This window comes from Microplitis mediator, chromosome 1, assembly GCF_029852145.1.
Source record: "Microplitis mediator isolate UGA2020A chromosome 1, iyMicMedi2.1, whole genome shotgun sequence".
In the NCBI taxonomy this organism is placed as follows: domain Eukaryota; kingdom Metazoa; phylum Arthropoda; class Insecta; order Hymenoptera; family Braconidae; genus Microplitis; species Microplitis mediator.
The window spans coordinates 16,059,633-16,081,263 of NC_079969.1; the positions used below are offsets into that span (position 1 = coordinate 16,059,633).

General features: G+C 31.8%; 2 protein-coding genes across 3 annotated transcripts in view; one reads left to right on the forward strand and one right to left on the reverse strand.

Annotated features, from left to right (window-relative positions):
* Positions 1–21,631, forward strand: part of LOC130675795 (PH-interacting protein) — a 76,975-nt gene that overhangs the window by 35,405 nt on the left and 19,939 nt on the right. Inside the window, exons 9-20 of the mRNA XM_057481658.1 lie at positions 3,734–4,051; positions 4,125–4,542; positions 5,111–5,336; positions 5,401–5,725; positions 5,988–6,183; positions 6,644–6,892; positions 9,204–9,425; positions 9,520–9,898; positions 11,490–11,889; positions 11,962–12,195; positions 12,275–12,455; positions 12,690–12,849. Of these exons, the coding sequence (XP_057337641.1) occupies positions 3,734–4,051; positions 4,125–4,542; positions 5,111–5,336; positions 5,401–5,725; positions 5,988–6,183; positions 6,644–6,892; positions 9,204–9,425; positions 9,520–9,898; positions 11,490–11,889; positions 11,962–12,195; positions 12,275–12,455; positions 12,690–12,849 (3,308 nt within the window). The remainder of the gene's footprint in view (positions 1–3,733; positions 4,052–4,124; positions 4,543–5,110; positions 5,337–5,400; positions 5,726–5,987; positions 6,184–6,643; positions 6,893–9,203; positions 9,426–9,519; positions 9,899–11,489; positions 11,890–11,961; positions 12,196–12,274; positions 12,456–12,689; positions 12,850–21,631) is intronic.
* LOC130675842 (uncharacterized) lies at positions 534–3,073 on the reverse strand. 2 transcript variants are annotated; one of them, XR_008991345.1, is made up of 3 exons: positions 1,379–3,073; positions 1,141–1,331; positions 534–697 (listed from the first exon to the last, which is right to left on the reverse strand). XR_008991345.1 is itself a non-coding variant. In XM_057481727.1 (2 exons), exons 1-2 carry the CDS (start codon positions 1,541–1,543, stop codon positions 693–695), a joined length of 408 nt encoding a protein of 135 aa, XP_057337710.1. In that variant the 5' UTR covers positions 1,544–3,073; the 3' UTR covers positions 534–692. The 2 variants fall into 2 exon arrangements, 1 of the variants encoding a protein (XP_057337710.1); XM_057481727.1 differs by having other exon boundaries at positions 1,141–3,073.

Consider the following 21,631-nt stretch of genomic DNA (forward strand, 5'->3'; position numbering starts at 1 on the left):
GTCAAATCGACCAATAGTTGGAATCGACCCCTTTCGATTTGGACGAATTTTGGTCAGAAGTTTTCTCTCATCATATAACGAAGTTCTGCTAAGGGAAAAAAAAATAAAAAAATTTTTTTCAAAAGTTATGCAATTTTGAAAATTTCACTAATTTTCCTGTTTCTTAAACTTATTCTTCAAAGATCTCGAAAACTATTACAATTACTCTAATGATCTGTGCTAGGTTTTAAAGAGGATACTTAAAGGTACCAAAAAAAATTTTTTTTCAAAAAATTTTTCAAAAATTCGCTTTTTGGGAAAATTTTGAAATTTCCAAAATTGCAAAAGTCGATGACCGCCATCAAATTTTTCGCTCAAATTTTTTTCTAGAGTACCTCTAATTGATTTCAAAAGATCCTGAAATTTTTGAGTAGGGGTTTTTTTTTGTTCAAAAGATATAAATTTTTTAATTTTAGGAAAAAAAAATTTTTCTTTCTTTGGCATTGACTGAATAAAACAATGATAAATTCACTTGTAATTTTTAATTTTAAGGCTCAAAAATTTATTTCAATGCAATAGAGTCAATAAAAAACTTATTAATGTGATATTTTTGTTTTTCAGCTACATTTTGATTTTAAATTGGATATAATTGTGTTAGAATGATCGTTTTTTCTTAGTCCCTTGCTGTGGTGTTGATTTCGCACTTCTTTTTCTCAATCTGAAAGTAAATAGTATTTACTGAGGGCTTCGGACTAAATCATTTTTTTTAAATTAATCACATCATTAATCAAATATGGATTGCATTGAAAAATGTTCCTTAATAAATTTCCTTTAAAATGGTATATATCATTAACAACTTTGGTGTACTATAAAGAAAGTAGAGAGGATTTAAAGTCCGTGAAAGGGCCGAGAGTGAGAGAGTGACAGTAAAGCACACCTAACGCTTTCGCGATTGAGGTGTGCAAAACAAAATATTTTTAGTGGCCAAGCTGGCCAGTTGTCATTAATTCTTAAAATCTAACATGCAATAAACTGACAAATTTAAATTAATGAATATAAAATTAAATTACTTAAAAAGCATGCAAAAAAAAGGTGCTATTACATAAGAAACTTTATGAACTAAAACTAATAAATATTAATTGCGAACTTTTTGTTTCTTACTCTGGGATAAATTAGCATCGACTTCTTGGCTTGTGCACCTTTTCCGTTTTTGGTCCTGTTTCACGTCTTCATTTTTCCTCACGCTATTAATGGAGCCGCTGGTAGAATTTAATTCCTCTACCCATTGACTCCTATTCTGGTTTGGAAATTTCCGGATCGTGACCGGTTTTTTCCCTCTTTTATTTAAAACACTAAAATTATATTTTTGGTAAACATGCTGTTCAGGATGATGTTTTACCTCTTTCCATTTCAATTCCGCTGGCTTCATCGGCTGGTCGTATTTCCTGTAGATTTCAGGAAAATCCTGTTTAATGGATTTCCCAGAAGTTGGCGGTGGTTTTGATGTATTAATATCTTCATCAGCGATGAGTACTGAAACAAATGAATACGCTGAGTCAACCATAGTAACTGAGATCCTTTAAATTAAATATGTAAACAATATCAACGAATATATAAGGTTAATAGTTAACACTACGATGTGCACGCTAACAAGTTTCACGAAGAAATGATAAAAATGGCCGCGTGTCTATACTATAGACTGTTCCTTACGTAGTATAGTCGTACCAACGATAGCTTGGAATATTTTTCCCACCAGTTTCTTCCCTCACCACCATAATATTAGAATGAGCACATGCGCCATTAAATGTGCGCATGTGCCAAAGCCACCAAAACCAACATTTAGAGGATGGAGAAAGAAACCGTCGTGGGACAAAAATCCCCAGCTTTCGTCGAGACGACTATATCAATGCGCTCTCATGTAAGTGAACGATGAATTAAAAACGTGAAAAGAACGTTAATGCTCATAAAATAAATTGAATTTTTCTTTATTAACTTTGTGTTTTACCATAATTTTACCAATTTTAATAAAGGCTTAATTTTTTGAAAGATAGATAATTAAAGTCTTTCTTCTTCGTAATTTTTGAAAACATGAATAGGACAAATAATAATTGTATTATTATAAGACTCGGAAAAATACGCGAGTGCAGGTCAACTGAGCAAGGTCAACTGATAGACTGATTTTTAACTTCCCGCTAAGAAAATATACGATTTTCGAAAAATTGGGAAGTTATTGTTTTCACCCCGATTTGCAAAAATCGAAATTTCATCAGATGTCGACGTTTTGAGGTCCTAGGAAGCTATTCCGACTATTTTCAGAATGATGTCCGAGTGTCTGTGTGCATGTATGTGTGTGACCGGTCTATAACTTTTTAACTAATGAATTGATTTGGATGATTAAAGCGGCAATCGAAAGAGCTTGTTGGCCATCAACTTTTCTGAAAATTTCAGATTATTTGATCAAGTAGACTCGAAAATATTGGCGAATTACGGAAAAAAAAATTTTTTTAAAAATTTTTTTATTGATTTCTCAGAAACGACTCATACGAGCTCGAAAACAGCGGGAAGTTTTGGGGCTGGCCCGCAGGGTCAACCGATAGACAGATTTTTTTTCTTATCGTAGGCACACCAAGCATATGGAATTTTTGTTTTGAAATTTGAGGAAAACGTTTTCCATGATTTTGTATTATATTAGATACACAGAAGAACAGGTTTACTTGGCCCAAGATAATTTTTGTCTTCATTTTTTTGTTCTTGTGCTGAGCAATTGTGTTTTTTTAATTCGAGAACATTTTTCTTGAAGGTTAATTGTAAGTTTAGGTTTCACTACATTTAAAAATTTGTGTATTACCATACGATGGACGGTGTGGCTCAATACGTTATAGATCAAATTGAACGGAATATAGTATAGTACCGGATAGCTTAACTGGTAGAGCACTCGGCGTGATACCGACATGCTCTGAGTTCGATTCCCAGTTCGGGCTATCTATATTTTTCTCAATAAATTGTCTTATGGAGAAGGTTAATTGTAAGTTTATGTTTCACTACATTTAAAAACCGAAGGCTTCGCCTCGGCCAACAATTGCATGTGATCTGAGGCTTTCTTATTTAATGCCTTAGTAGTATAATATACTATTTCTTGCCTCTGGGCGGGAAAAGTCAACTTTCGTCCCGCTGTGCAAAACGAAGTTGTCGCTTTCCGCCTCCGTCGAGGAGAAAAATAGTATACACTCTTTGGGCAGTAAATAAGAAAGCTCGAAAACCGCAGGAAGTTTTGGGGCTGGCCCGCAGGGCCAACCGTCGCCCAGATTTTTTTTTAAATTTTTATTTGTTTATCAGAAAAACGTAGACAAAGTTTTCATTTACTGTGCGAGTGCAACAAGGATACTGTTCGTCTATTTCAGAGTGATAGAGAAAAATAACCGGACCCCTCTTAGATATTCCTTTAAGCTTAACAATATTTTAAACTTACTTTATTAACAGTTTATGAACCAGAACTGAAATTGTTTTATCTCAATTTTTGCTTCGCACAACTCAACTTATACTTACAATATAATACAAGATTAAAAAATCCCTTCAAACCGTATAAAACTGGATTCAAACCAAAACTCAAATTTAATCCATATTAATCGGTTTATCTATAGTTCGCTCAGGTGAATTTTAAATATTCCCATTTCTAAAAATATACATATATCTTGTTTTCAAATACTTAACGAAGTTTAATTTATTTCTAATTTTAAACTTTTTAAATTTCTAGACCAAAACCAATACAATATCATGAAAAAATGAGACCCGGACAAGCGCAAATGATTTGTGCATCATTTAGCCCAGGTGGAACATTCATGGCAGCTGGCTCTGCAGACCACCATGTGCGTGTTTATGCTATGTTAGGAGATGAAGGTCCTCGACGAGTTCTCGAGGTTGAAGCACACACAGACACAGTTGATAGCATTCAGTGGGCCCATATGGGATTGAAGTTTATTTCTGGTTCAAAAGATGGAACTGCTAATGTTTGGAATTTCGAACAACAACAGTGGATGCATAAGCGCCTTTTAATGAACACAAAATTATCTGGGTACATAAATCGTTCAAAATGCTTTCATAGTAATTAATATTATTAAAAGAAATAATTTTAAACGCTGTTACAGAGATCTTAAGGTCGATGAAGACACGATTAAAAAAGCAAAAGTAACAATGGTAAGCTGGGACGTAAGCGATCAGTGGGTAATCACAGCAGTAAATGACAGCTCATTGAAGGTGTGGAACGCTAAAAGTGGAGAATTAGTCAAGATCCTAAGAGGTCACAAGGATGAAGTCTTTGTTTTAGAAGCTCATCCTATAGATCCTCGAGTTATATTAAGTGCTGGACACGATGGACAGTTAATCGTTTGGGATGTACTTAATTCTGAACCGATAGCCTGTTTTCAAAACTTTATTGAAGGCCAAGGTAATGGAGCTGTGTTTGATGCAAAATGGTCGCCGGATGGTACTATGCTTGCTGCAACGGATTCTCATGGTCACTTATTGATGTATGGATTTGGATCCGGAGTTCAGAAGCTAAAAACTGTGAGTAGATTTTAAATAACCTGTATAAAACACTATTTTGTAACACATACTCAAAATCTATGACATTTAGCGCCTATAGTCGGCCTCTAAAAATATGACACAGCGGATATAGGTCTATCCTATCAGAGGGGGTTATAATAAATGAAAATGGAACGATATTCAAATTAAGGTTATTGAAAATATAAAGAGTGAAAATTACATTGACACAAATATTCGATTAGTTTACAAAAAACTTATCCTGTAAATCCATTATAACTTCAATAATTTGAGAGAAAAAAAATATAGTATATTACACCTGGTGAGGGAAGTAAGAAACCCCAATTCGAGTGTTTACTAACCTTGCCTTCGGCTCGAGTAGGTAATTATACACACGGGTTGGAATGTTCTAGTTTCCTCCCTTAGTATGTAATATACTATTTTTGCATATAGCCCCGTATACTAAACAAGATATTAGGATACAAATCAAGGCACACATTATCCTACACATTGCCTACATGTAACCTACTATAATCTGATCACTCAAATTCGTAATAAAACAAATTTTTTATTCGCGATTTTATTTTTCCAGATCCCCAAGGAGTTATTTTTTCACACAGACTATCGACCACTCATTCGGGACAGCAATAATTATGTATTAGATGAACAAACCCAAACTGCACCACATTTGATGCCACCACCGTTCCTGGTTGACGTGGATGGAAACCCGTATCCACCGGCACTGCAGCGATTAGTCCCTGGTAGAGAGAACTGTCGGGGAGAACAATTGGTTCCTAATATAGCAGTAGGTGTAGGAGGTATGTCGTTACATATTAGCTCCCTTTTATATTTATTAATAAGCTAGAAATTATTTTAAAATAGGAATGCAAGAAGTTATTGAAGGGTTACCCAATCCAGAACCACGTTCAAATATTGATCGACTTATTGAAGCTCTCGCACAAAGACAGAATTTAAATAGTGGGGACAATGAAGAGATTGGAGATATGGAAGAAAATTTTAATGAATCTCAAATTCGGCAAATTTCCAGCCCACGAAGTAACCGTTCAGGATTACGAAGAGTTGGAGATGTTGAAGGAGTTAGACAAAGTAGTGGAAATTGGCAGAGAGATAATACTACGCCTTGGAATAAGCCGATTTTGGTACCACCTATTCACAATGCAATACGAAAAACGCAACTAGAACAATTGTAAGTATTTATAATAATATGAAATCATTAGCTTATTTGTCGCTTCAAAATCACTTTCTGCGAGTTCAGAGATATTATATATGAATATGTATCTAAATTCATCGTAAATGCTCACCAACACACATACACACACATGCACACATTCACACACACAAAATCATTATTCAAACAATAATAAAGTAAGCGGCACTGAAAATAGTCGGTTAAAAAAGTTGAGTTATGAGATACTCAATGTCATATATTCATGCATAAATTTCAATAGGTATTCAATGGCTGATATGGAGACAGATACTTGGAAGAGAGAAATGAAAAAAAGACCATTACCTCCTGTAAAACTTGCTGAAACTTCGAATCATGCAGTTGATTATTTAACAAGTCGGAAACGCAATAATGGTGTAAGACACGGTTATCGAACTCGAGCTGCAAGAGATGAACAACGAAATGAAGACGAACTTAATGTAAGGATCACCTTTTATAAAAGCTAAAAATTTATTTTACAAGTACAATTTGATACAAGTATTTCTCAAAAATGTTCACGTCACAGAAAAAGACGACTTTTTTTAAAAATGGAAACATAATAATTTTAGGTTTTTCTAAGCTCAATTCACTCTTAATAATCCCGTAAAATTTAGAATTTATTAGTCCAGTCATCTTTTTGTTGATCCGAGTTCTAAACAAACATTTATAAACACTATTTCTATTCCATGACATTACTTCTGATTGCATGTTGAAGATTACTCGAAGCATTTTTTTAATGCAAGGGTTATAAATTATAGACCAATCTTAGAAACGTATACAACTATACGTTCAAATTAACTTTTAATTAATAAAAATGATTACGTTTCATATTAAATTCCATTCATAATTTTGTGACTAGTATATCATTTATTTATAGTATGATATTTATTTTATTCTTAGAATCTAGAAAACGGAGAACTATCAGGAAGTTCGGTAAGTAGTAATAGCAATGATTCTTCAGCTCATGAAGAAGATTTGTGTTCTGATACTACTACATCAGATACGAGTAGTGAATATTCCGATTGGATTGCTGATCATGGATTAAATTTGGAACCTCCGACGCGAAGTAAAAGAAAACCTATAAGTAAAAGAACGGTCACACCATCTAATGACTTGAATAAGCCTAAAAATCAACGTGTAAAAAAAAAGGTAAAATTTTCTCAAAGTTATTTTGTTTTAGACAGTCGAAGTCCATTAACTCGGGACTTCTCCTCAATCGTGACCCCCACTACGAGCTACGCAATCTCCCATCTGATACTATACATTTGTATGTGTCAGGGTACATTTATATATGCATCATAAATCAGATGTAAGAGTGCCTGCGCTGCAGTTTACTTTTTGAAAGAGAAGTGGCATTCAATAAGTCGGAATTTCCAGGAAATTTCCTCTCCTTCGTAGACTAACTGTTCGAGTTAACAGAATTCGACTGTACTTCATGAGGCATTAAACTTACACTGCGAGACATTTTTATTTCATAGTAATAAAATTTATCTCTATTTAGTTGAACACGTATTATGGTCATGCGCACGGAAAAAGTTTACTAAATACGAATAAAAATTTTATTCAAATCCCGTTTAAAATTTTATTAGTATTTAATACGTGTTTATTAGTATTGACTACGTGTTTATTTATATACTAAATCAATTAATATTGTGAATAATTAACAAGATGTGTGTAATCTAAAAATTCGTTGTGTTTCATAGATTAATTGAAATTAAAAATTTTTATTACAGATAAATTTATTTATTAGCAGTAAATAATATCAAAATATTAAAAGTTACATTTGATGTAAAAAGTATTACCAGATTTGAATCATACATTTTAGACTTTGGGTAATTTTAGAGACGTGGATTTTTTTTTTTAATATCATATAAATTATCAAATAATTAAAATTTTTTATAAGTATGCAGATTAATTCCAGTATAGTTAACCCGTCAGCACTCCCGTTATGAGCATTTTGCTCACAGGACACTATTCAACTTATAGGATGTCGCTGTCGCGAAAGCGAGACACTAAAAATCACGAGAGTGCTGACGGTTAATTAAAAAAAATATTTTTGATTTTTTAAAATAGGTTATATTTATGATAAACTAATAAAAATACAAATCATATCGAAGAAAATATTATTTTTGTCATATCAACCGCGAAAGTTGGATTTTCGGGCAACATGCAGAGGGCGCAAACTATACGAGTTCTGGCAATCTATAGTTTGGTTAACTTTCCTCGATCTTGTATCGAAAAGTAACTTCTCTCTCTCTATCTGTCTCTACATTCCTACACGACTTAAAACATTTTTGACCGTTTCTCTCTCAAATTCAACTTCCGCCGTTGATATGACAAAAAATTTTGTTCGATGCTTTATGCTCAAAGGTAGGATCCCTGACAGACTTGAAGTGCAGGCACGCGTTTGAGGCTATGGATACATTCTCATCAAGACCTCGTACTATATCCGGTCTTGATAAGAAAGCGCCCATAGCCTCAAGCTCGTGACGTCATTTCAAGCCGTCAGAATCCCCACCGTTCCGCATACGTATCGAAAAAAACTATTTTATTACAAATTTCCTATTATTACTTGTCCCACGTATATATTTCACAAATCTTTTCTTTTTTTAATTAATCGGCAGTCACATTTGACACTGTCACACGAATTAAAGATGGCCGTCGTAAAGCAACGCTTGCGGTGATTTTAGCACACTCATAGTTATTTGTACCTACAGTAGAATCTCTCTATATTTTACCCCTCTATATTTGATCCCTCTATATTAGACCGCTCTTTGTATTTGACCAAATTCTCTCTTTATATTTGACAATCCTGTCTGCCACTATGACTTTTCGTTCAGCCAATCAAAAAAAAAAACTTAGTAGCGGGTAGATTTAAATTTTCTTGGGCTATGAACACAATGTTTGTTTCAAACGTTAAGTTCTATTGATCTAATAAATTTTAATCACTTACTTTAGGGATATATAATATTTAAACTTACCTTACAGTTTTCTGAATTATTTGACATTTTTTATTGCACAACACAATATTCTATTTAGTAGTTGAGGTTATATACAGACAATATCATAGAAACTGTTCTTGCATACTGCGCATTTAGCCGCGCAGATCTGCGCATAAGAGACAATAGTGTTGCTGTAAAAGGGACGAAAAGACGCGTCAAATACAGAAAGAAATCCTGGACGGATGAGTCAAATACAGAGAGATCCTGGACGGATGAGTCAAATATAGAGAGATTCTACTGTGATGAAATTTTATTAAATACTAATGAAATTTTATTTTTGATAAAACTCCCATTTATCTCTCTGCAATCGACTTTATTGTAATAAAATAAAATTCATACTTATATATAACTAGTATTAATTGACATGTAGTAGTGTTTTGGAAAAAATTCTAATACGCGTTTTTATTTCTGGCGAATAAATTTTTCACTCAGTATACTTATCTTATTTATGCTTTTAGATAATCTCAGTACCGAATGGAGTTGCGGAAGTACCCGATGTTTTTCGCCCTTCAGAATGGCTTACTGAAGTAATTCCTCGCAAAGCACCATACTATCCACAAATAGGTGATGAGATTGTTTACTTCCGTCAAGGCCATAGTTTATATCTTGATGCTGTAAAAAACAAGAAAGTCTATAGTCTAAGTGCTCGATGTGAACCCTGGTCTAAAATGACTATTAAAGTATGAATTTTTAATTTAATACGAACTTTGTTATAATGAAAAACTTTACCGTATTATAATAGCATAACGATCATTAAAACTTGAAAATTTTTAGGCTCATGAATTTGTAAAAGTCGTGGGAATCAAATATGAAATTCGTCCGCCTCGGCTGTGTTGCTTAAAACTAGCGTTGATGGATGAAGAAGGCCGCTTAACTGAGAATAATTTTACGATTAAATATCACGATATGGCAGATGTATTAGATTTTTTAGTGCTACGACAAAGTTTTGAAACTGCATTAAGCCGAAATTGGTCAGAAGGTGATCGCTTTAGATGTATGATTGATGATGGATGGTGGATGGGACAAATTGAATCTATGGAACCAGTTGATGAAGAATTTCCCGAATCATATTTTATGTGTTTTCGTGTAAGATGGGATAATGGAGAATATGAAAAAATGAGCCCTTGGGATTTGGAACCTATCGATGAGGAGAGTAAGAAACATTTTATTTAAATTTATCAAAACAAAATTAATCCTTCACAATGTTACACTATTTTATAACAAATTTAATCACAATCGAATTCCATTAACCCTTCAGCACCCGCGCTATGAGTTTTTTTCTCACACTTGACTTCAAATATTTTTTCCTAAATAATTTCGAATAGAATAACCTAGTGAAATTTTTTTTATCTTAATAAAGTTTTATGCTTTTTATGATTTTGAAATTTAAAAATTATTTCGAACATAAAAACTATTTTTAAAAGATTTATTTTAAAAAGCCATGAGACTTTTTCTCATCACGCGAGTAAAGTAAGGCGTAAAAATGAATATGGTTCGGCTCAGTTCGGACAGTTCCGAATCTTTTCGGCAATTACCGCCATTTTGTTTAGCCGTTATATCTGTCATTGCTTACAAAATTAAAAAGTAAAAAACAAGTACATTATAGAAAATTTAAAAATAAAAACAAGCGAAATATTCAAATAAATTATAATTACGTCATTACTGAGAAAATTCATAATATTTTTGTTTTATTTAACTTAAAATTTACGATGTGCCGAAGCGTGAGACTTTTTCTCATCACGCGGGTAATGTTTGTTACGTTGCTCTAACGCGGGTGCGGAAGGGTTAATTTGGAACTTCCCCTCAATCTCGACCCCCACTACGAGCTACGCTGTCTCCGACCTGATGCTACCCTTTGTATGTGTTTGTGTATATTTACATATGCATCAGTCATATAGATGTAACAGTGCATGCGTGTCGTTTACTCTTTGAAGGCGAAGAAGCATTCGATAAGTCAAAATTTCCAGAAAATTTCTGTTCCTCTGTAGACTAACTCTCCAAGTTGATAGAATTCCACTGTAAATCAACTATAGTATTTAAGAAATTTGAAAACCACACGGAAAGAACGAGATTGGGTTAGCTACTAAACCCCATTTGCAATAGAAAACTGTTTGCATGGTAATTGCTACTATGTACATTGTAGTGACTACAATGTGTATTTAACACATTTAATTATTAAAAATTTTATTAAATATTTCTTTATTTGATTGAACCTAAAATCTTATCTACAGTTTATTCCCTAACGGATCCGAATAACGTTAAACTACTGTATTTTACCGTAAAAGACCTTAAAAATACGGTATAATACGGTTAATTACTGCAAGTGACGTTAATTTACCGCAATTTGCGGCATTTTACCGTAACACAGTGAAATATTTTACGGAGAAATGCCATAATTACATCGTAAATCTACACATTTATGGTAAAAATACTGCACTTTTACCGTAAAATACCGCAGGATCGCCAGAAATTTACGGTGAATTACCATACCTTTACCCCAAAACACCATAATTTACCGTAAAATACCACAATTTGCGGTAAAATACCGTATTTTACCGCAATTATTCTGATTACTGTAAATTACAGCAATTTACCATAATTCAGATCTGCCAGAGAGTTGTTTTTGTTACCGACCGCAGTAAATTGTTAATTTTCAATCGGATGTTTAGTGACTAAATCCACAACTTAACAACAATAATTTTTTGTTTGTATTTCTTTAACTAATCGATATTCTTGTGATTCAGGGCTTCCTGCGGAAGTTGGTGGCGCCGTTCCTGTTTTGCCTGAAGAAATTCAAAGTACGTTATATCAGCCTCAACCTGAAGAATGGCCTATGGGGGATAGAGAAGCAACTTGTCGTCGAATAGTTCGTGGTGTCGATCAAGTTATGTCGCTTGCTATAGCCGAACCATTCATTACTCCAGTTGATCTTAATATATATCCTGCTTATGCATTTGTAGTCGAATATCCCATCGACTTATCAACTATAAAAACACGTTTAGAGAATCATTTTTATCGTAGAATAATATCAGCACAATTCGATGTTAGATACTTGGCTACTAATGCTGAAAAATTCAACAAACCCCATAGTCAAATTGTAAAAGCCGCAAGAATCGTAACAGATTTATGTCTACGTATAATTAAGTAAGTAAATTATAACTCAAAAATAAAATTTCGACTCTTTCGAATTCTATTAAACAACTTCGTATATTACAGAGAAACTACAGAGATAGATGTGCCAGCAGTTTATCATCAATTAGTTGATACATATCAATCTTCAGATTCAGAAGCTGAAGTAGTTAATCATAAAGTAATGCCTTCTACTAGTCGACAAAAGTCGGTATGTAATAGAATCTTACGCTCTCATCATGGAAATTCAATAGATTGGAAATTAGCGTGTCGGCAGTTACTGGAAAGTTTATGGCAATGTGAAGATTCTATTCCTTTTAGGTAAATATACTTGTTACTGCATTTTAAATACATCCTGTAATTATTTTCCACCAATCAAAATACATTATTTTTCTGACAGAGAACCGGTGGATCGGTTAGAACATCCTGATTACTACCAATTGATAGATACACCGATGGACCTTCGTACGGTGAAAGAAGATTTACTCGGTGGAAATTATGAAACCCCTCTAGAGTTTGCCAAAGATATGAAATTGATATTTACGAATAGTAAAAATTATAATACTAATAAACGATCAAAAGTAAGTAAATATAATTTCATTATCCGTCAAACACAATATTGTTAGCACTCGTCTTCGGTACGCACTAAGCAAGCGCCAGCGCTCATGCGTGTACACCTACGACTCTTGTTAAAAACATTGTGCTTCTCGTATAAACTCATCTAGCTCACTCGCTATGCAATGTATTATTATACTGATGATTATAATCTTAGAGAAAACTGCAATCTTATTAATCTAGTAACTTTTTAAACTTAGATTTATTCGATGACCATAAGATTGTCAGCTATGTTTGAAGAACACATGCGAAGAATTCTATATACCTGGAAATCAAGCAGACGACGAACTCAAAACTGCCAGATTAAAAAACGCAAATGTACGGCAAAAGGTTCGAAATCCAACCTGGCGAATGGCGCTGGTAAAGTATTTATTATTATTATTTTTAAATAATATTTGTACAAGCTAGAAATTTGTAAGTTGTATTTTAGTTTGTTTGTAATTCCTATTAGTCAGGAACATGTCGTGAGAACTAACGATTTAAAGAAGAATTTCGATCGTCATTTCTAAGATTTTCGTAGAAATTGCCTTGATATGCGCTAAATTCAATCAAGGTTCTGTAAAAGGAAAATAAAATCTCCTAAAATTATATAATTAATTATACTTGAATTAATAGCACGTCAGTAGTGGGGAGGATCCAAGATCGAAGTAAAGTCGATACCTCAGAAGTCGTAGGCGATCTGTTCTCATTCTCATAGTTGTATGTATGAGATCTATTCTTAACCCTTCAGAACATGCGTCTTCCGTACCACAGTCATTGTTATCGTGATGAGAGAAAATCTCACGCCTATTGCGCAAGTGCTAAGAGCGAAATTTAAAAAATATTTAAATAATTTTAAGTTATATATCGAGCAAAATACAATATCAAATATTATTTATTTGAATACTAAGAATTAAATAGTAATTCTTTATAAATTATTTTTTATAAATAATTATTTATAAATTATTACTTTTTTTTATTTTAATTAAAATACTGGTATTCAGGTACACTTGTAAACAACTTTTAGAATACTGTTTGTTCGTATATCTATATGCATCCAAAATGGCGGCTAGAAACGACGGAGACAGCCGAAATTAAACGAAGTCATACGAACAGCAATTTTTTTTGTACCTGACTTAACTCATGCGATGAGAGAAACTCTTACAGTTAATAAACAAATAATTTTTTTTCTTTACTTTTCAAGTTTAAAAAATTTTGTTTTTTTAGTATCATTTAAAGCATTAAATTTTAGAAAGGTAAACAAAATTTCAGGGGGTCATTCCATTTGAATTTAGAAAGAAAAAAAAGTTTTAAAAAAAGTATGAGAGAACCTCTCTATACGATAGTTCTGAAGGGTTAACTATAGCACATAAAACTCATTCATTCTTATAAAATCTCTATGAGAATTCATGAGAATCTATTGAATTCTATGAGATTTTCTAAACAGGGTCTACTCTCCCTTCGGTCATGCGTCAATAGGGTGTCATGTCACGTGACCATAACACATGACATGCAGCACTTTGAGTTGGTAACGGATCGGGTGGAAATATGTCGCAATAATTTCTCACGACGTTATTCAAAATTTTTCGTTAATCGATTAACAATTGATCGAGTTAAGGTAGTTCCAGCATGAAACCACTTTTCGACAGATTCGGCTGAAATTTTTTTCACAGGTTTAGAATAGCTTTATTTATGAATTCCTAAAATTTCATAATTTTTGACCGTTTAGATCGCGAGATATTTGAAGACAAAGTTCGCGATTTTGAGGGTCATGTCCCATTTAAAGTATGTAAAATAATCGGTCTCTCCAACTATTGCACGACTCATAATGCGAAGCATTAGGGAGTGCTTTACGATCGAAAATTTTTTTTTCGCCTCCTTTCTACAACTATTTCTGTTATTATCGTCTTATTAGGGAACAAAAACATCTCAAATGATGCACCAATTTACAGACAATGTAATAAAGATTATTTCCGCAATTTTCAAAAACAAATTCAGTGCAATAGAAACGAGAAAATCATTAAAATAAACTAAAAAATTTTCCCGTCAAGCAGTAAAAAAGTTTTGTAGCTTGAAAACACAATATCTCGAAAAAGAATCCATAATTTAACTCCATTTTTTTAAATGGCCCGTTTTGCCCTAAAAGGATTTGCTTTCGAAAATGGCTATCTAACTTTGTGTTATGCAATTGTAATTAATAAATAAATAAATCGCATTTTCTTTAATTTTAGCCTAAATATGTATGAACATTCGACTTAACAAGTGCGCATGCGTGGTATATTTTTTTTCTCTGGCCGTGTTCGCTGGCATTTTTTTTTTTTGCGTAGGCGCTCTAAATTTTAATCTGCGCATGCTCAAAAAAAAGAGATAGCTATTATTAACTTCCCGCTATGAAAATTGCGAATTTTCAAAAAAAGGAAAGTTATTGGTTTCGATCCGATTTTCGAAAATCGAGTTTTCATCAGATGTCGACGTTTTGAGGTCCTAGGAAGCTATTCTATTTCCGGGTGGACGTCCGTGTGTCTGCGTATGTGTGTGTGTGTGTGTTTGGATGTGTGTGTATGTAAATTTTTATGTCCAACGATATCTTTGGAACGAATCAACCGATTTGAACTTACTTGGTCTATATATACTAAATCTATATATAGATTTTCTGAGACGGTGACAAGTCCTGATTTTCAACCGATTTTCTGAGACAGTGATAAGTCCTGGTTTTCTATAGATTTTCTCAGATATTGACGTCCTAATGATCTATAAATTTTCTATGGATTTTCTCACACGCTGCCCTGGTTAAAAGAAACGATTCGAAACGATTTGCAATGTTGAATGCCCATAAAAAGGGTGATTCAAAAGTATTCAAAGTTCTCAAAGGCATTAGAAAATATTTCAAATTATTTTTTTCTAATTGTTTTAAATCGTTTCTTTTAATAAGAGTGACAAGACTTGATTTTTTATGGATTTTCTTAGACGGTAACAAGCCCTAATTTTCTATAGACTTTCTATCGGAATTCTTTGAAAATTCTTAGAAATTCTTGAACCCAACATTTTCTTTTTAAAGATTTACTGTCAGTAAGTAAGTAGCAGAGTAAATTTGTATCATCGGGAATCTGGATATTCGGGATCTAAATAATTGGGTTCTGGATCATCAATATATTTGCCTCATTGGGATAATTTGTGTGATAGACATCCACCCATTTGTCTATTTACTCACAATGTGTCATATCTGACTCCAAAATCAACCTACCATAATATTAGTTTCAAAATATTAATAAAAATATTTCTGCTGAATTGCATTTCGTGAAGAGAACTTATTTGGATCCTGAGTCTATTGAATAATATCCTATTTGGGTTTCAAAAGGAACACAGGAAAAAATACAATCGGGTAAATTGCATACCAATTTTTTTCTGTACAGATACTCTCCACGAAATGTGATTTAGCAGACATATTTTTATTAATATTTTTAAACTAATAATACTATAGGTTAATTTTCAAGTCAGATATGACACATTGTGAGTAAATAAATAAATAAAGCAAGAATACGGCCTCTTACTATCACCCAGTGTGCCTGCGCCATACTTCTAACCAATTCATTTGGCGCGGGTATTTCAAAAATAAAAATATAAAGAATTGAGATTAGACGAATAAATAAATAAATAAACAAGTATAAAAAAAATAAAAATAGAAAAAAAAAACGTAAAATTTTTCACAGATCGTACGGCGAAAAATTTCGGAATTTTTTACGTTTGAAATTTATTTTATTTATTTTTTTTTATTTTAATTAAAATTTTTTTTTTTTATTATTTTTATATAAATAAATAATATTTGTACTTTAAATTTTATTTATTTTATTTTGCCTGCGACATTACCCTTACGGAATATTTTAATGTTTACGATCAAATAAGCATTATGGGTCGTGCACTTTTGGATTTAAAAATTAAGAAACAACCACTTAGTATTTTATATCAGATGTAAATAATAACCATCTTACTTCTTTTAAAATCACGTATTATTTATCAACAAAAAAATTTTCATCTTACCCTGAATAATTCATAATAATTACTAAATATTTTTCATCGGTACAAAAACATTTTATTTGTGGGTAAGCTCTCCGAAACTTCGGAATTATAAAAAAATAAATTTCTAAATTACATTTAATGCTAATAAAAGCATTGGTATAGCACATAAAGTTTCGGGCCCTGATAATTACATATGGTTATTTATAATGAGATATAGTTGGATCCTGTCAATATTTGGATGTAATTATATCTAACCGTTTAGATATAATTATATATAGTTGGATCTCATCATTTTTTCTCGGGTTATGCTGGTGTTATGTCCGCCGCTTAGATTTAAATTAATTATCCTGGATTTCTCCCTTTGGTAGCGATAGAAGAATTTAACGAGCGATTTGGAGGATGCGGACAACAGTAAAGAATACGAGGAAGGTTTTCACTTCCTATATTTATTATTTAATGTAGGTTTTTCGAAGAGTACGAACCCAAACGCCTTCGAGCTTGGTCACGTTGCATTTATATATCGATCAATACAGAGAAAATATTTTAATTGTCTCTCACTTACCTTTAGATGAGTTTTTCTTCTAGTACGGCAGGTTGTATCCCTCCAGGACTTTGCAGCTCACTCGGCCTCTTCCTGAAGACGTTGGTTGAATGGGCGCGGCTGGGGTAGTAGGATAGAATCTTATGTGCTATTTTCAAATGAACTCACTAAATTAAGATTATGATCTTTTGTCTATTTATTTACTTTTTCAATTACAGCACTTAAACACTATAACTGTTACAATGGTTTGCACTTATAAAAGATATAAAACCATTTAATTTGGTTATTATTAATTTTATTTACTTTTACTTATTTTTAAATTGCGTCCTTATGTAGCCTTATGGCTTTTTATGCGCAGATTTTCTCGACCCGAGATCGGACTACAATTACACTTGATTTTTGTGTCACTATTCGATCGAGTCGGAGTGATTCTTATAATAATTGTAAATAACAAAAGAATACCGCTACACGATATGAAAATATCGGCCAAGTACCTTAATCAATTTACAATTTAACTGAATCTAAATATAAGATAAACCGCTGTTAATAAAATAATACCGCTACACGATAGGAACTATCGACCTAGTACCTTTTATTAAGGACGGTTACTTATTGCCTTGTCTAGGACAGATTTTTGCAATAAGATTACGGGCTATCGACGCCGTTTACGCGGACCGTAGGACTCGAAATTTAAAGATCTGATCAACAACCACGACACCGTTTACACGATACCGTAGGACTCGAGATCTGAAAATTTGATCAACAAATAAGGCCCTGAGCCATGGTGCTCAGGCATTTAAAAACTTTGATTGATGTTTGATGGGAGTAATTAAATTGTTGTCATTGGTGGAAAATGACGACAAGTTTTTATTTATTCCTCAATCGTTATTGCAAAAATCGTCGCGCTACTTTTATACGCATACGTGATGGTAGAACTGACGCTGCGTTTTCGCGTGCTTTTGTAAAGAGGAGTTTCGTAAATTTATTTATGAAATAAAATAAATTAAAAAAAAAATTTATTGGACATAACACTGGGATTATTAGAATATAATTATTAGAATACTAAAATTATTATTTAAATATTCACATACTTACATTTCAATCAGCCATCCTGTGGAAAAGGTCTTATAAAATCTCATAAAAAAAAATAGGCTATGAGAAAACGATCAGTATTTGTCCGCGGAAAATCTCAAAAATTCTTATACAATTATTTTCTCATAGATGGTGCATCAAAAAAATTTTTTTCTTAAAATTCTCATATAAATTATCAGAATCTATAAGAAACAGAAGCTGTAATATTGTGATTATAAGTATTTATAAGTTTTCGAAAAATGTAAAGTTTACAATTGAGTAGATTTTGGAAATGAATAAGATTGTATGAGACGATTTCTGAAGTAATCATACAAGATTTGATACTGATTAATCAATGTGAGTACAGTAATTTTCCATATAGTAACAAAAAAATTTATGAGATTGATTAAGTTATAGTTTCTTTAGTATTGATTAAGGTTTGTATGCTAAATTATTGAATTTTTTAGCATGAATTCAAAAAGTTTTTATTATGTATACTCAAGAATATTGGTATGAGTATTTACGCGGAAAATCCTTAGGAATCTATTCACGAGAAATCTATGAAATTGAGTCAGTTTATTTATTCATCAAAAATTACTCAAGTAAACATTAATATTAAATATTAAAGTTATGATGTATTATGGGATATACTACAGTAGAACCCACACAGGTACTTGTTGGTCTGTCAAATGACAAAGGAGTGCTCGAATAAAATCGTATTGAAATTTGGAATTTAACACTTCTGAAATAAATGTCTTACCAGGGACACTAAAAATCGTAGGCGCGATCTCGTGGCGAGCTCCGAACTACTCCCGCTACTGCTGCCTAGCACCGGTGACTTTCCCCTTCTCCATATCGATCTTTTCTCCCAAGAAATTTTTTCTCTTGGCTTAAGCAACATTTGTTATTTTGGTCGGAGAATACAAAAATACTTGCGTGAAAAGAATAGTACTTGTTCCGAGAAATTTTATTCTGTTTAACCAAAGAAATGCAATATTGCTACAAACAAATAATGTATCTTGCACCAAAAAAAAAAATGGGGCAAGATACACGGAGAGAACGAGATTGGACTGGGTACAATGTCGGATTGTACTGAGTCCCATCTGGTGTGAAAAAAATTTACACATTGGACCTGCTACCATCTACATTGTAGTGGCTACAATGTACATTTAACTCAGTCCAATCTGAGATTGTATTCAGTTCCATCCAAGATGGGGCTGCGTAACATGGGACTGAGTCGAATCCCGCGTGGTGGTGGCTACGATCTTACATTGTAGTCAGTCCAATCTATAGGATGGTAACCAGTCCTATGTTACCGATGGGACCTATTTAAATCTAACATTTATTCAGTTACCATGCTACATTTAACTGACTACAATGTAGGATGGGACTCAGTACCATCTCACATTTATAAATTTAATGCCGTTAAAGGTTACTTTATTTGAATTTACATAGTTTTATTTTTCAGTGCAGTACAAGTGTTCATGTTCATTTGCATATTTTCATCTTTTTTAATTTATATGTGTTTATTATTAGAGTAAATTATTTTCAATTTTTATTCTTTTAATTTTTAAAAGGTAAGTTGCTAAAAGTATCGAATTTTAAACAATTTAATAACGTTTTACAATATCTCAAACACTTTGTCTTCAAACTAACCATTCTTTTTTTTTATTTATTTAATTTATTTTGTATGACCCTTAAAATAATTAATGATACTGAAGTTAGCCGACGTCTAATAATTTTTGGATTTTTTTTTAAGCGAGAAATTATGAAAGAAAAAATATTTTCAAAAATTGCATTTATAGTCTTTTAAATTTTCTACATGTGTATGTTTTTAGTTTTTTTTTTTTTTATTCAAATTTAATTGTTCAAAAAAAATCAAAAAATTTTTAATTGTCTGCTAAATTCAGGATCGTAAATAATTAAGCATATTTTAAATATTTAAAAAGGTTATGCACAATAAAAGTTTAAAACTTTCTCAATTTTTATTTACTAAGTATAGTTTGAATTTTTATGAATTTAATATATTAATTTGATATATTATATATATTTTATGAATTTAATATATCAAATTAATATATTAAATTCATAAAAATTCAAACTATACTTAGTAAATAAAAATTGAGAAAGTTTTAAACTTTTATTGTGCATAACCTTTTTAAATATTTAAAATATGCTTAATTATTTACGATCCTGAATTTAGCAGACAATTAAAAATTTTTTGATTTTTTTTGAACAATTAAATTTGAATAAAAAAAAAAAAACTAAAAATATACACATGTAGAAAATTTAAAAGACTATAAATGCAATTTTTGGAAATATTTTTTCTTTCATAATTTCTCGCTTAAAAAAAAATCCAAAAATTATTAGACGTCGGCTAACTTCAGTATCATTAATTATTTTAAGGGTCATACAAAATAAATTAAATAAATAAAAAAAAAGAATGGTTAGTTTGAAGACAAAGTGTTTGAGATAATGTAAAACGTTATTAAATTGTTTAAAATTCGATACTTTTAGCAACTTACCTTTTAAAAATTAAAAGAATAAAAATTGAAAATAATTTACTCTAATAATAAACACATATAAATTAAAAAAGATGAAAATATGCAAATGAACATGAACACTTGTACTGCACTGAAAAATAAAACTATGTAAATTCAAATAAAGTAACCTTTAACGGCATTAAATTTATAAATGTGAGATGGTACTGAGTCCCATCCTACATTGTAGTCAGTTAAATGTAGCATGGTAACTGAATAAATGTTAGATTTAAATAGGTCCCATCGGTAACATAGGACTGGTTACCATCCTATAGATTGGACTGACTACGATGTAAGATCGTAGCCACCACCACGCGGGATTCGACTCAGCCCCATGTTACGCAGCCCCATCTTGGATGGAACTGAATACAATCTCAGATTGGACTGAGTTAAATGTACATTGTAGCCACTACAATGTAGATGGTAGCAGGTCCAATGTGTAAATTTTTTTCACACCAGATGGGACTCAGTACAATCCGACATTGTACCCAGTCCAATCTCGTTCTTTCCGTGTACATTACTGGGTTTGTAAAAAATCACATAAAAACTTATATTTTCACTCATCTCCGAAAAGTTAAAATATTCAAAGTACAAGAAAAAGTGATAATATTAGTATTTTTGGTGTAAATTCTTATAAAAAAAAATGAAGTTAATCAATTATTTTTGAATGAATCTGATAAAATTGATATTTTATGTGAATGGAAATTATTTATAAAATCTCATAAGTACTCCATAATATTTTATAAGTAATAGCCTTCTAACTAAAACTTACAAAAACTCATAAATCACATAGCTTTTAAATTAAAATTAAATTTTTTAAGTTTTTACAAGTTAATTCGATTATAGATTTTCTTACTAATTCTCATAAAATTTTTATGAGAAAAAGGTCTGCATTTGTCCATGTGATTCCTGATTCAGTCTCATAAAATTTCGAAGAAACACATGTTAAATATTTTCTCATAAAATATGACAAATATTTTATGATATTCAATAA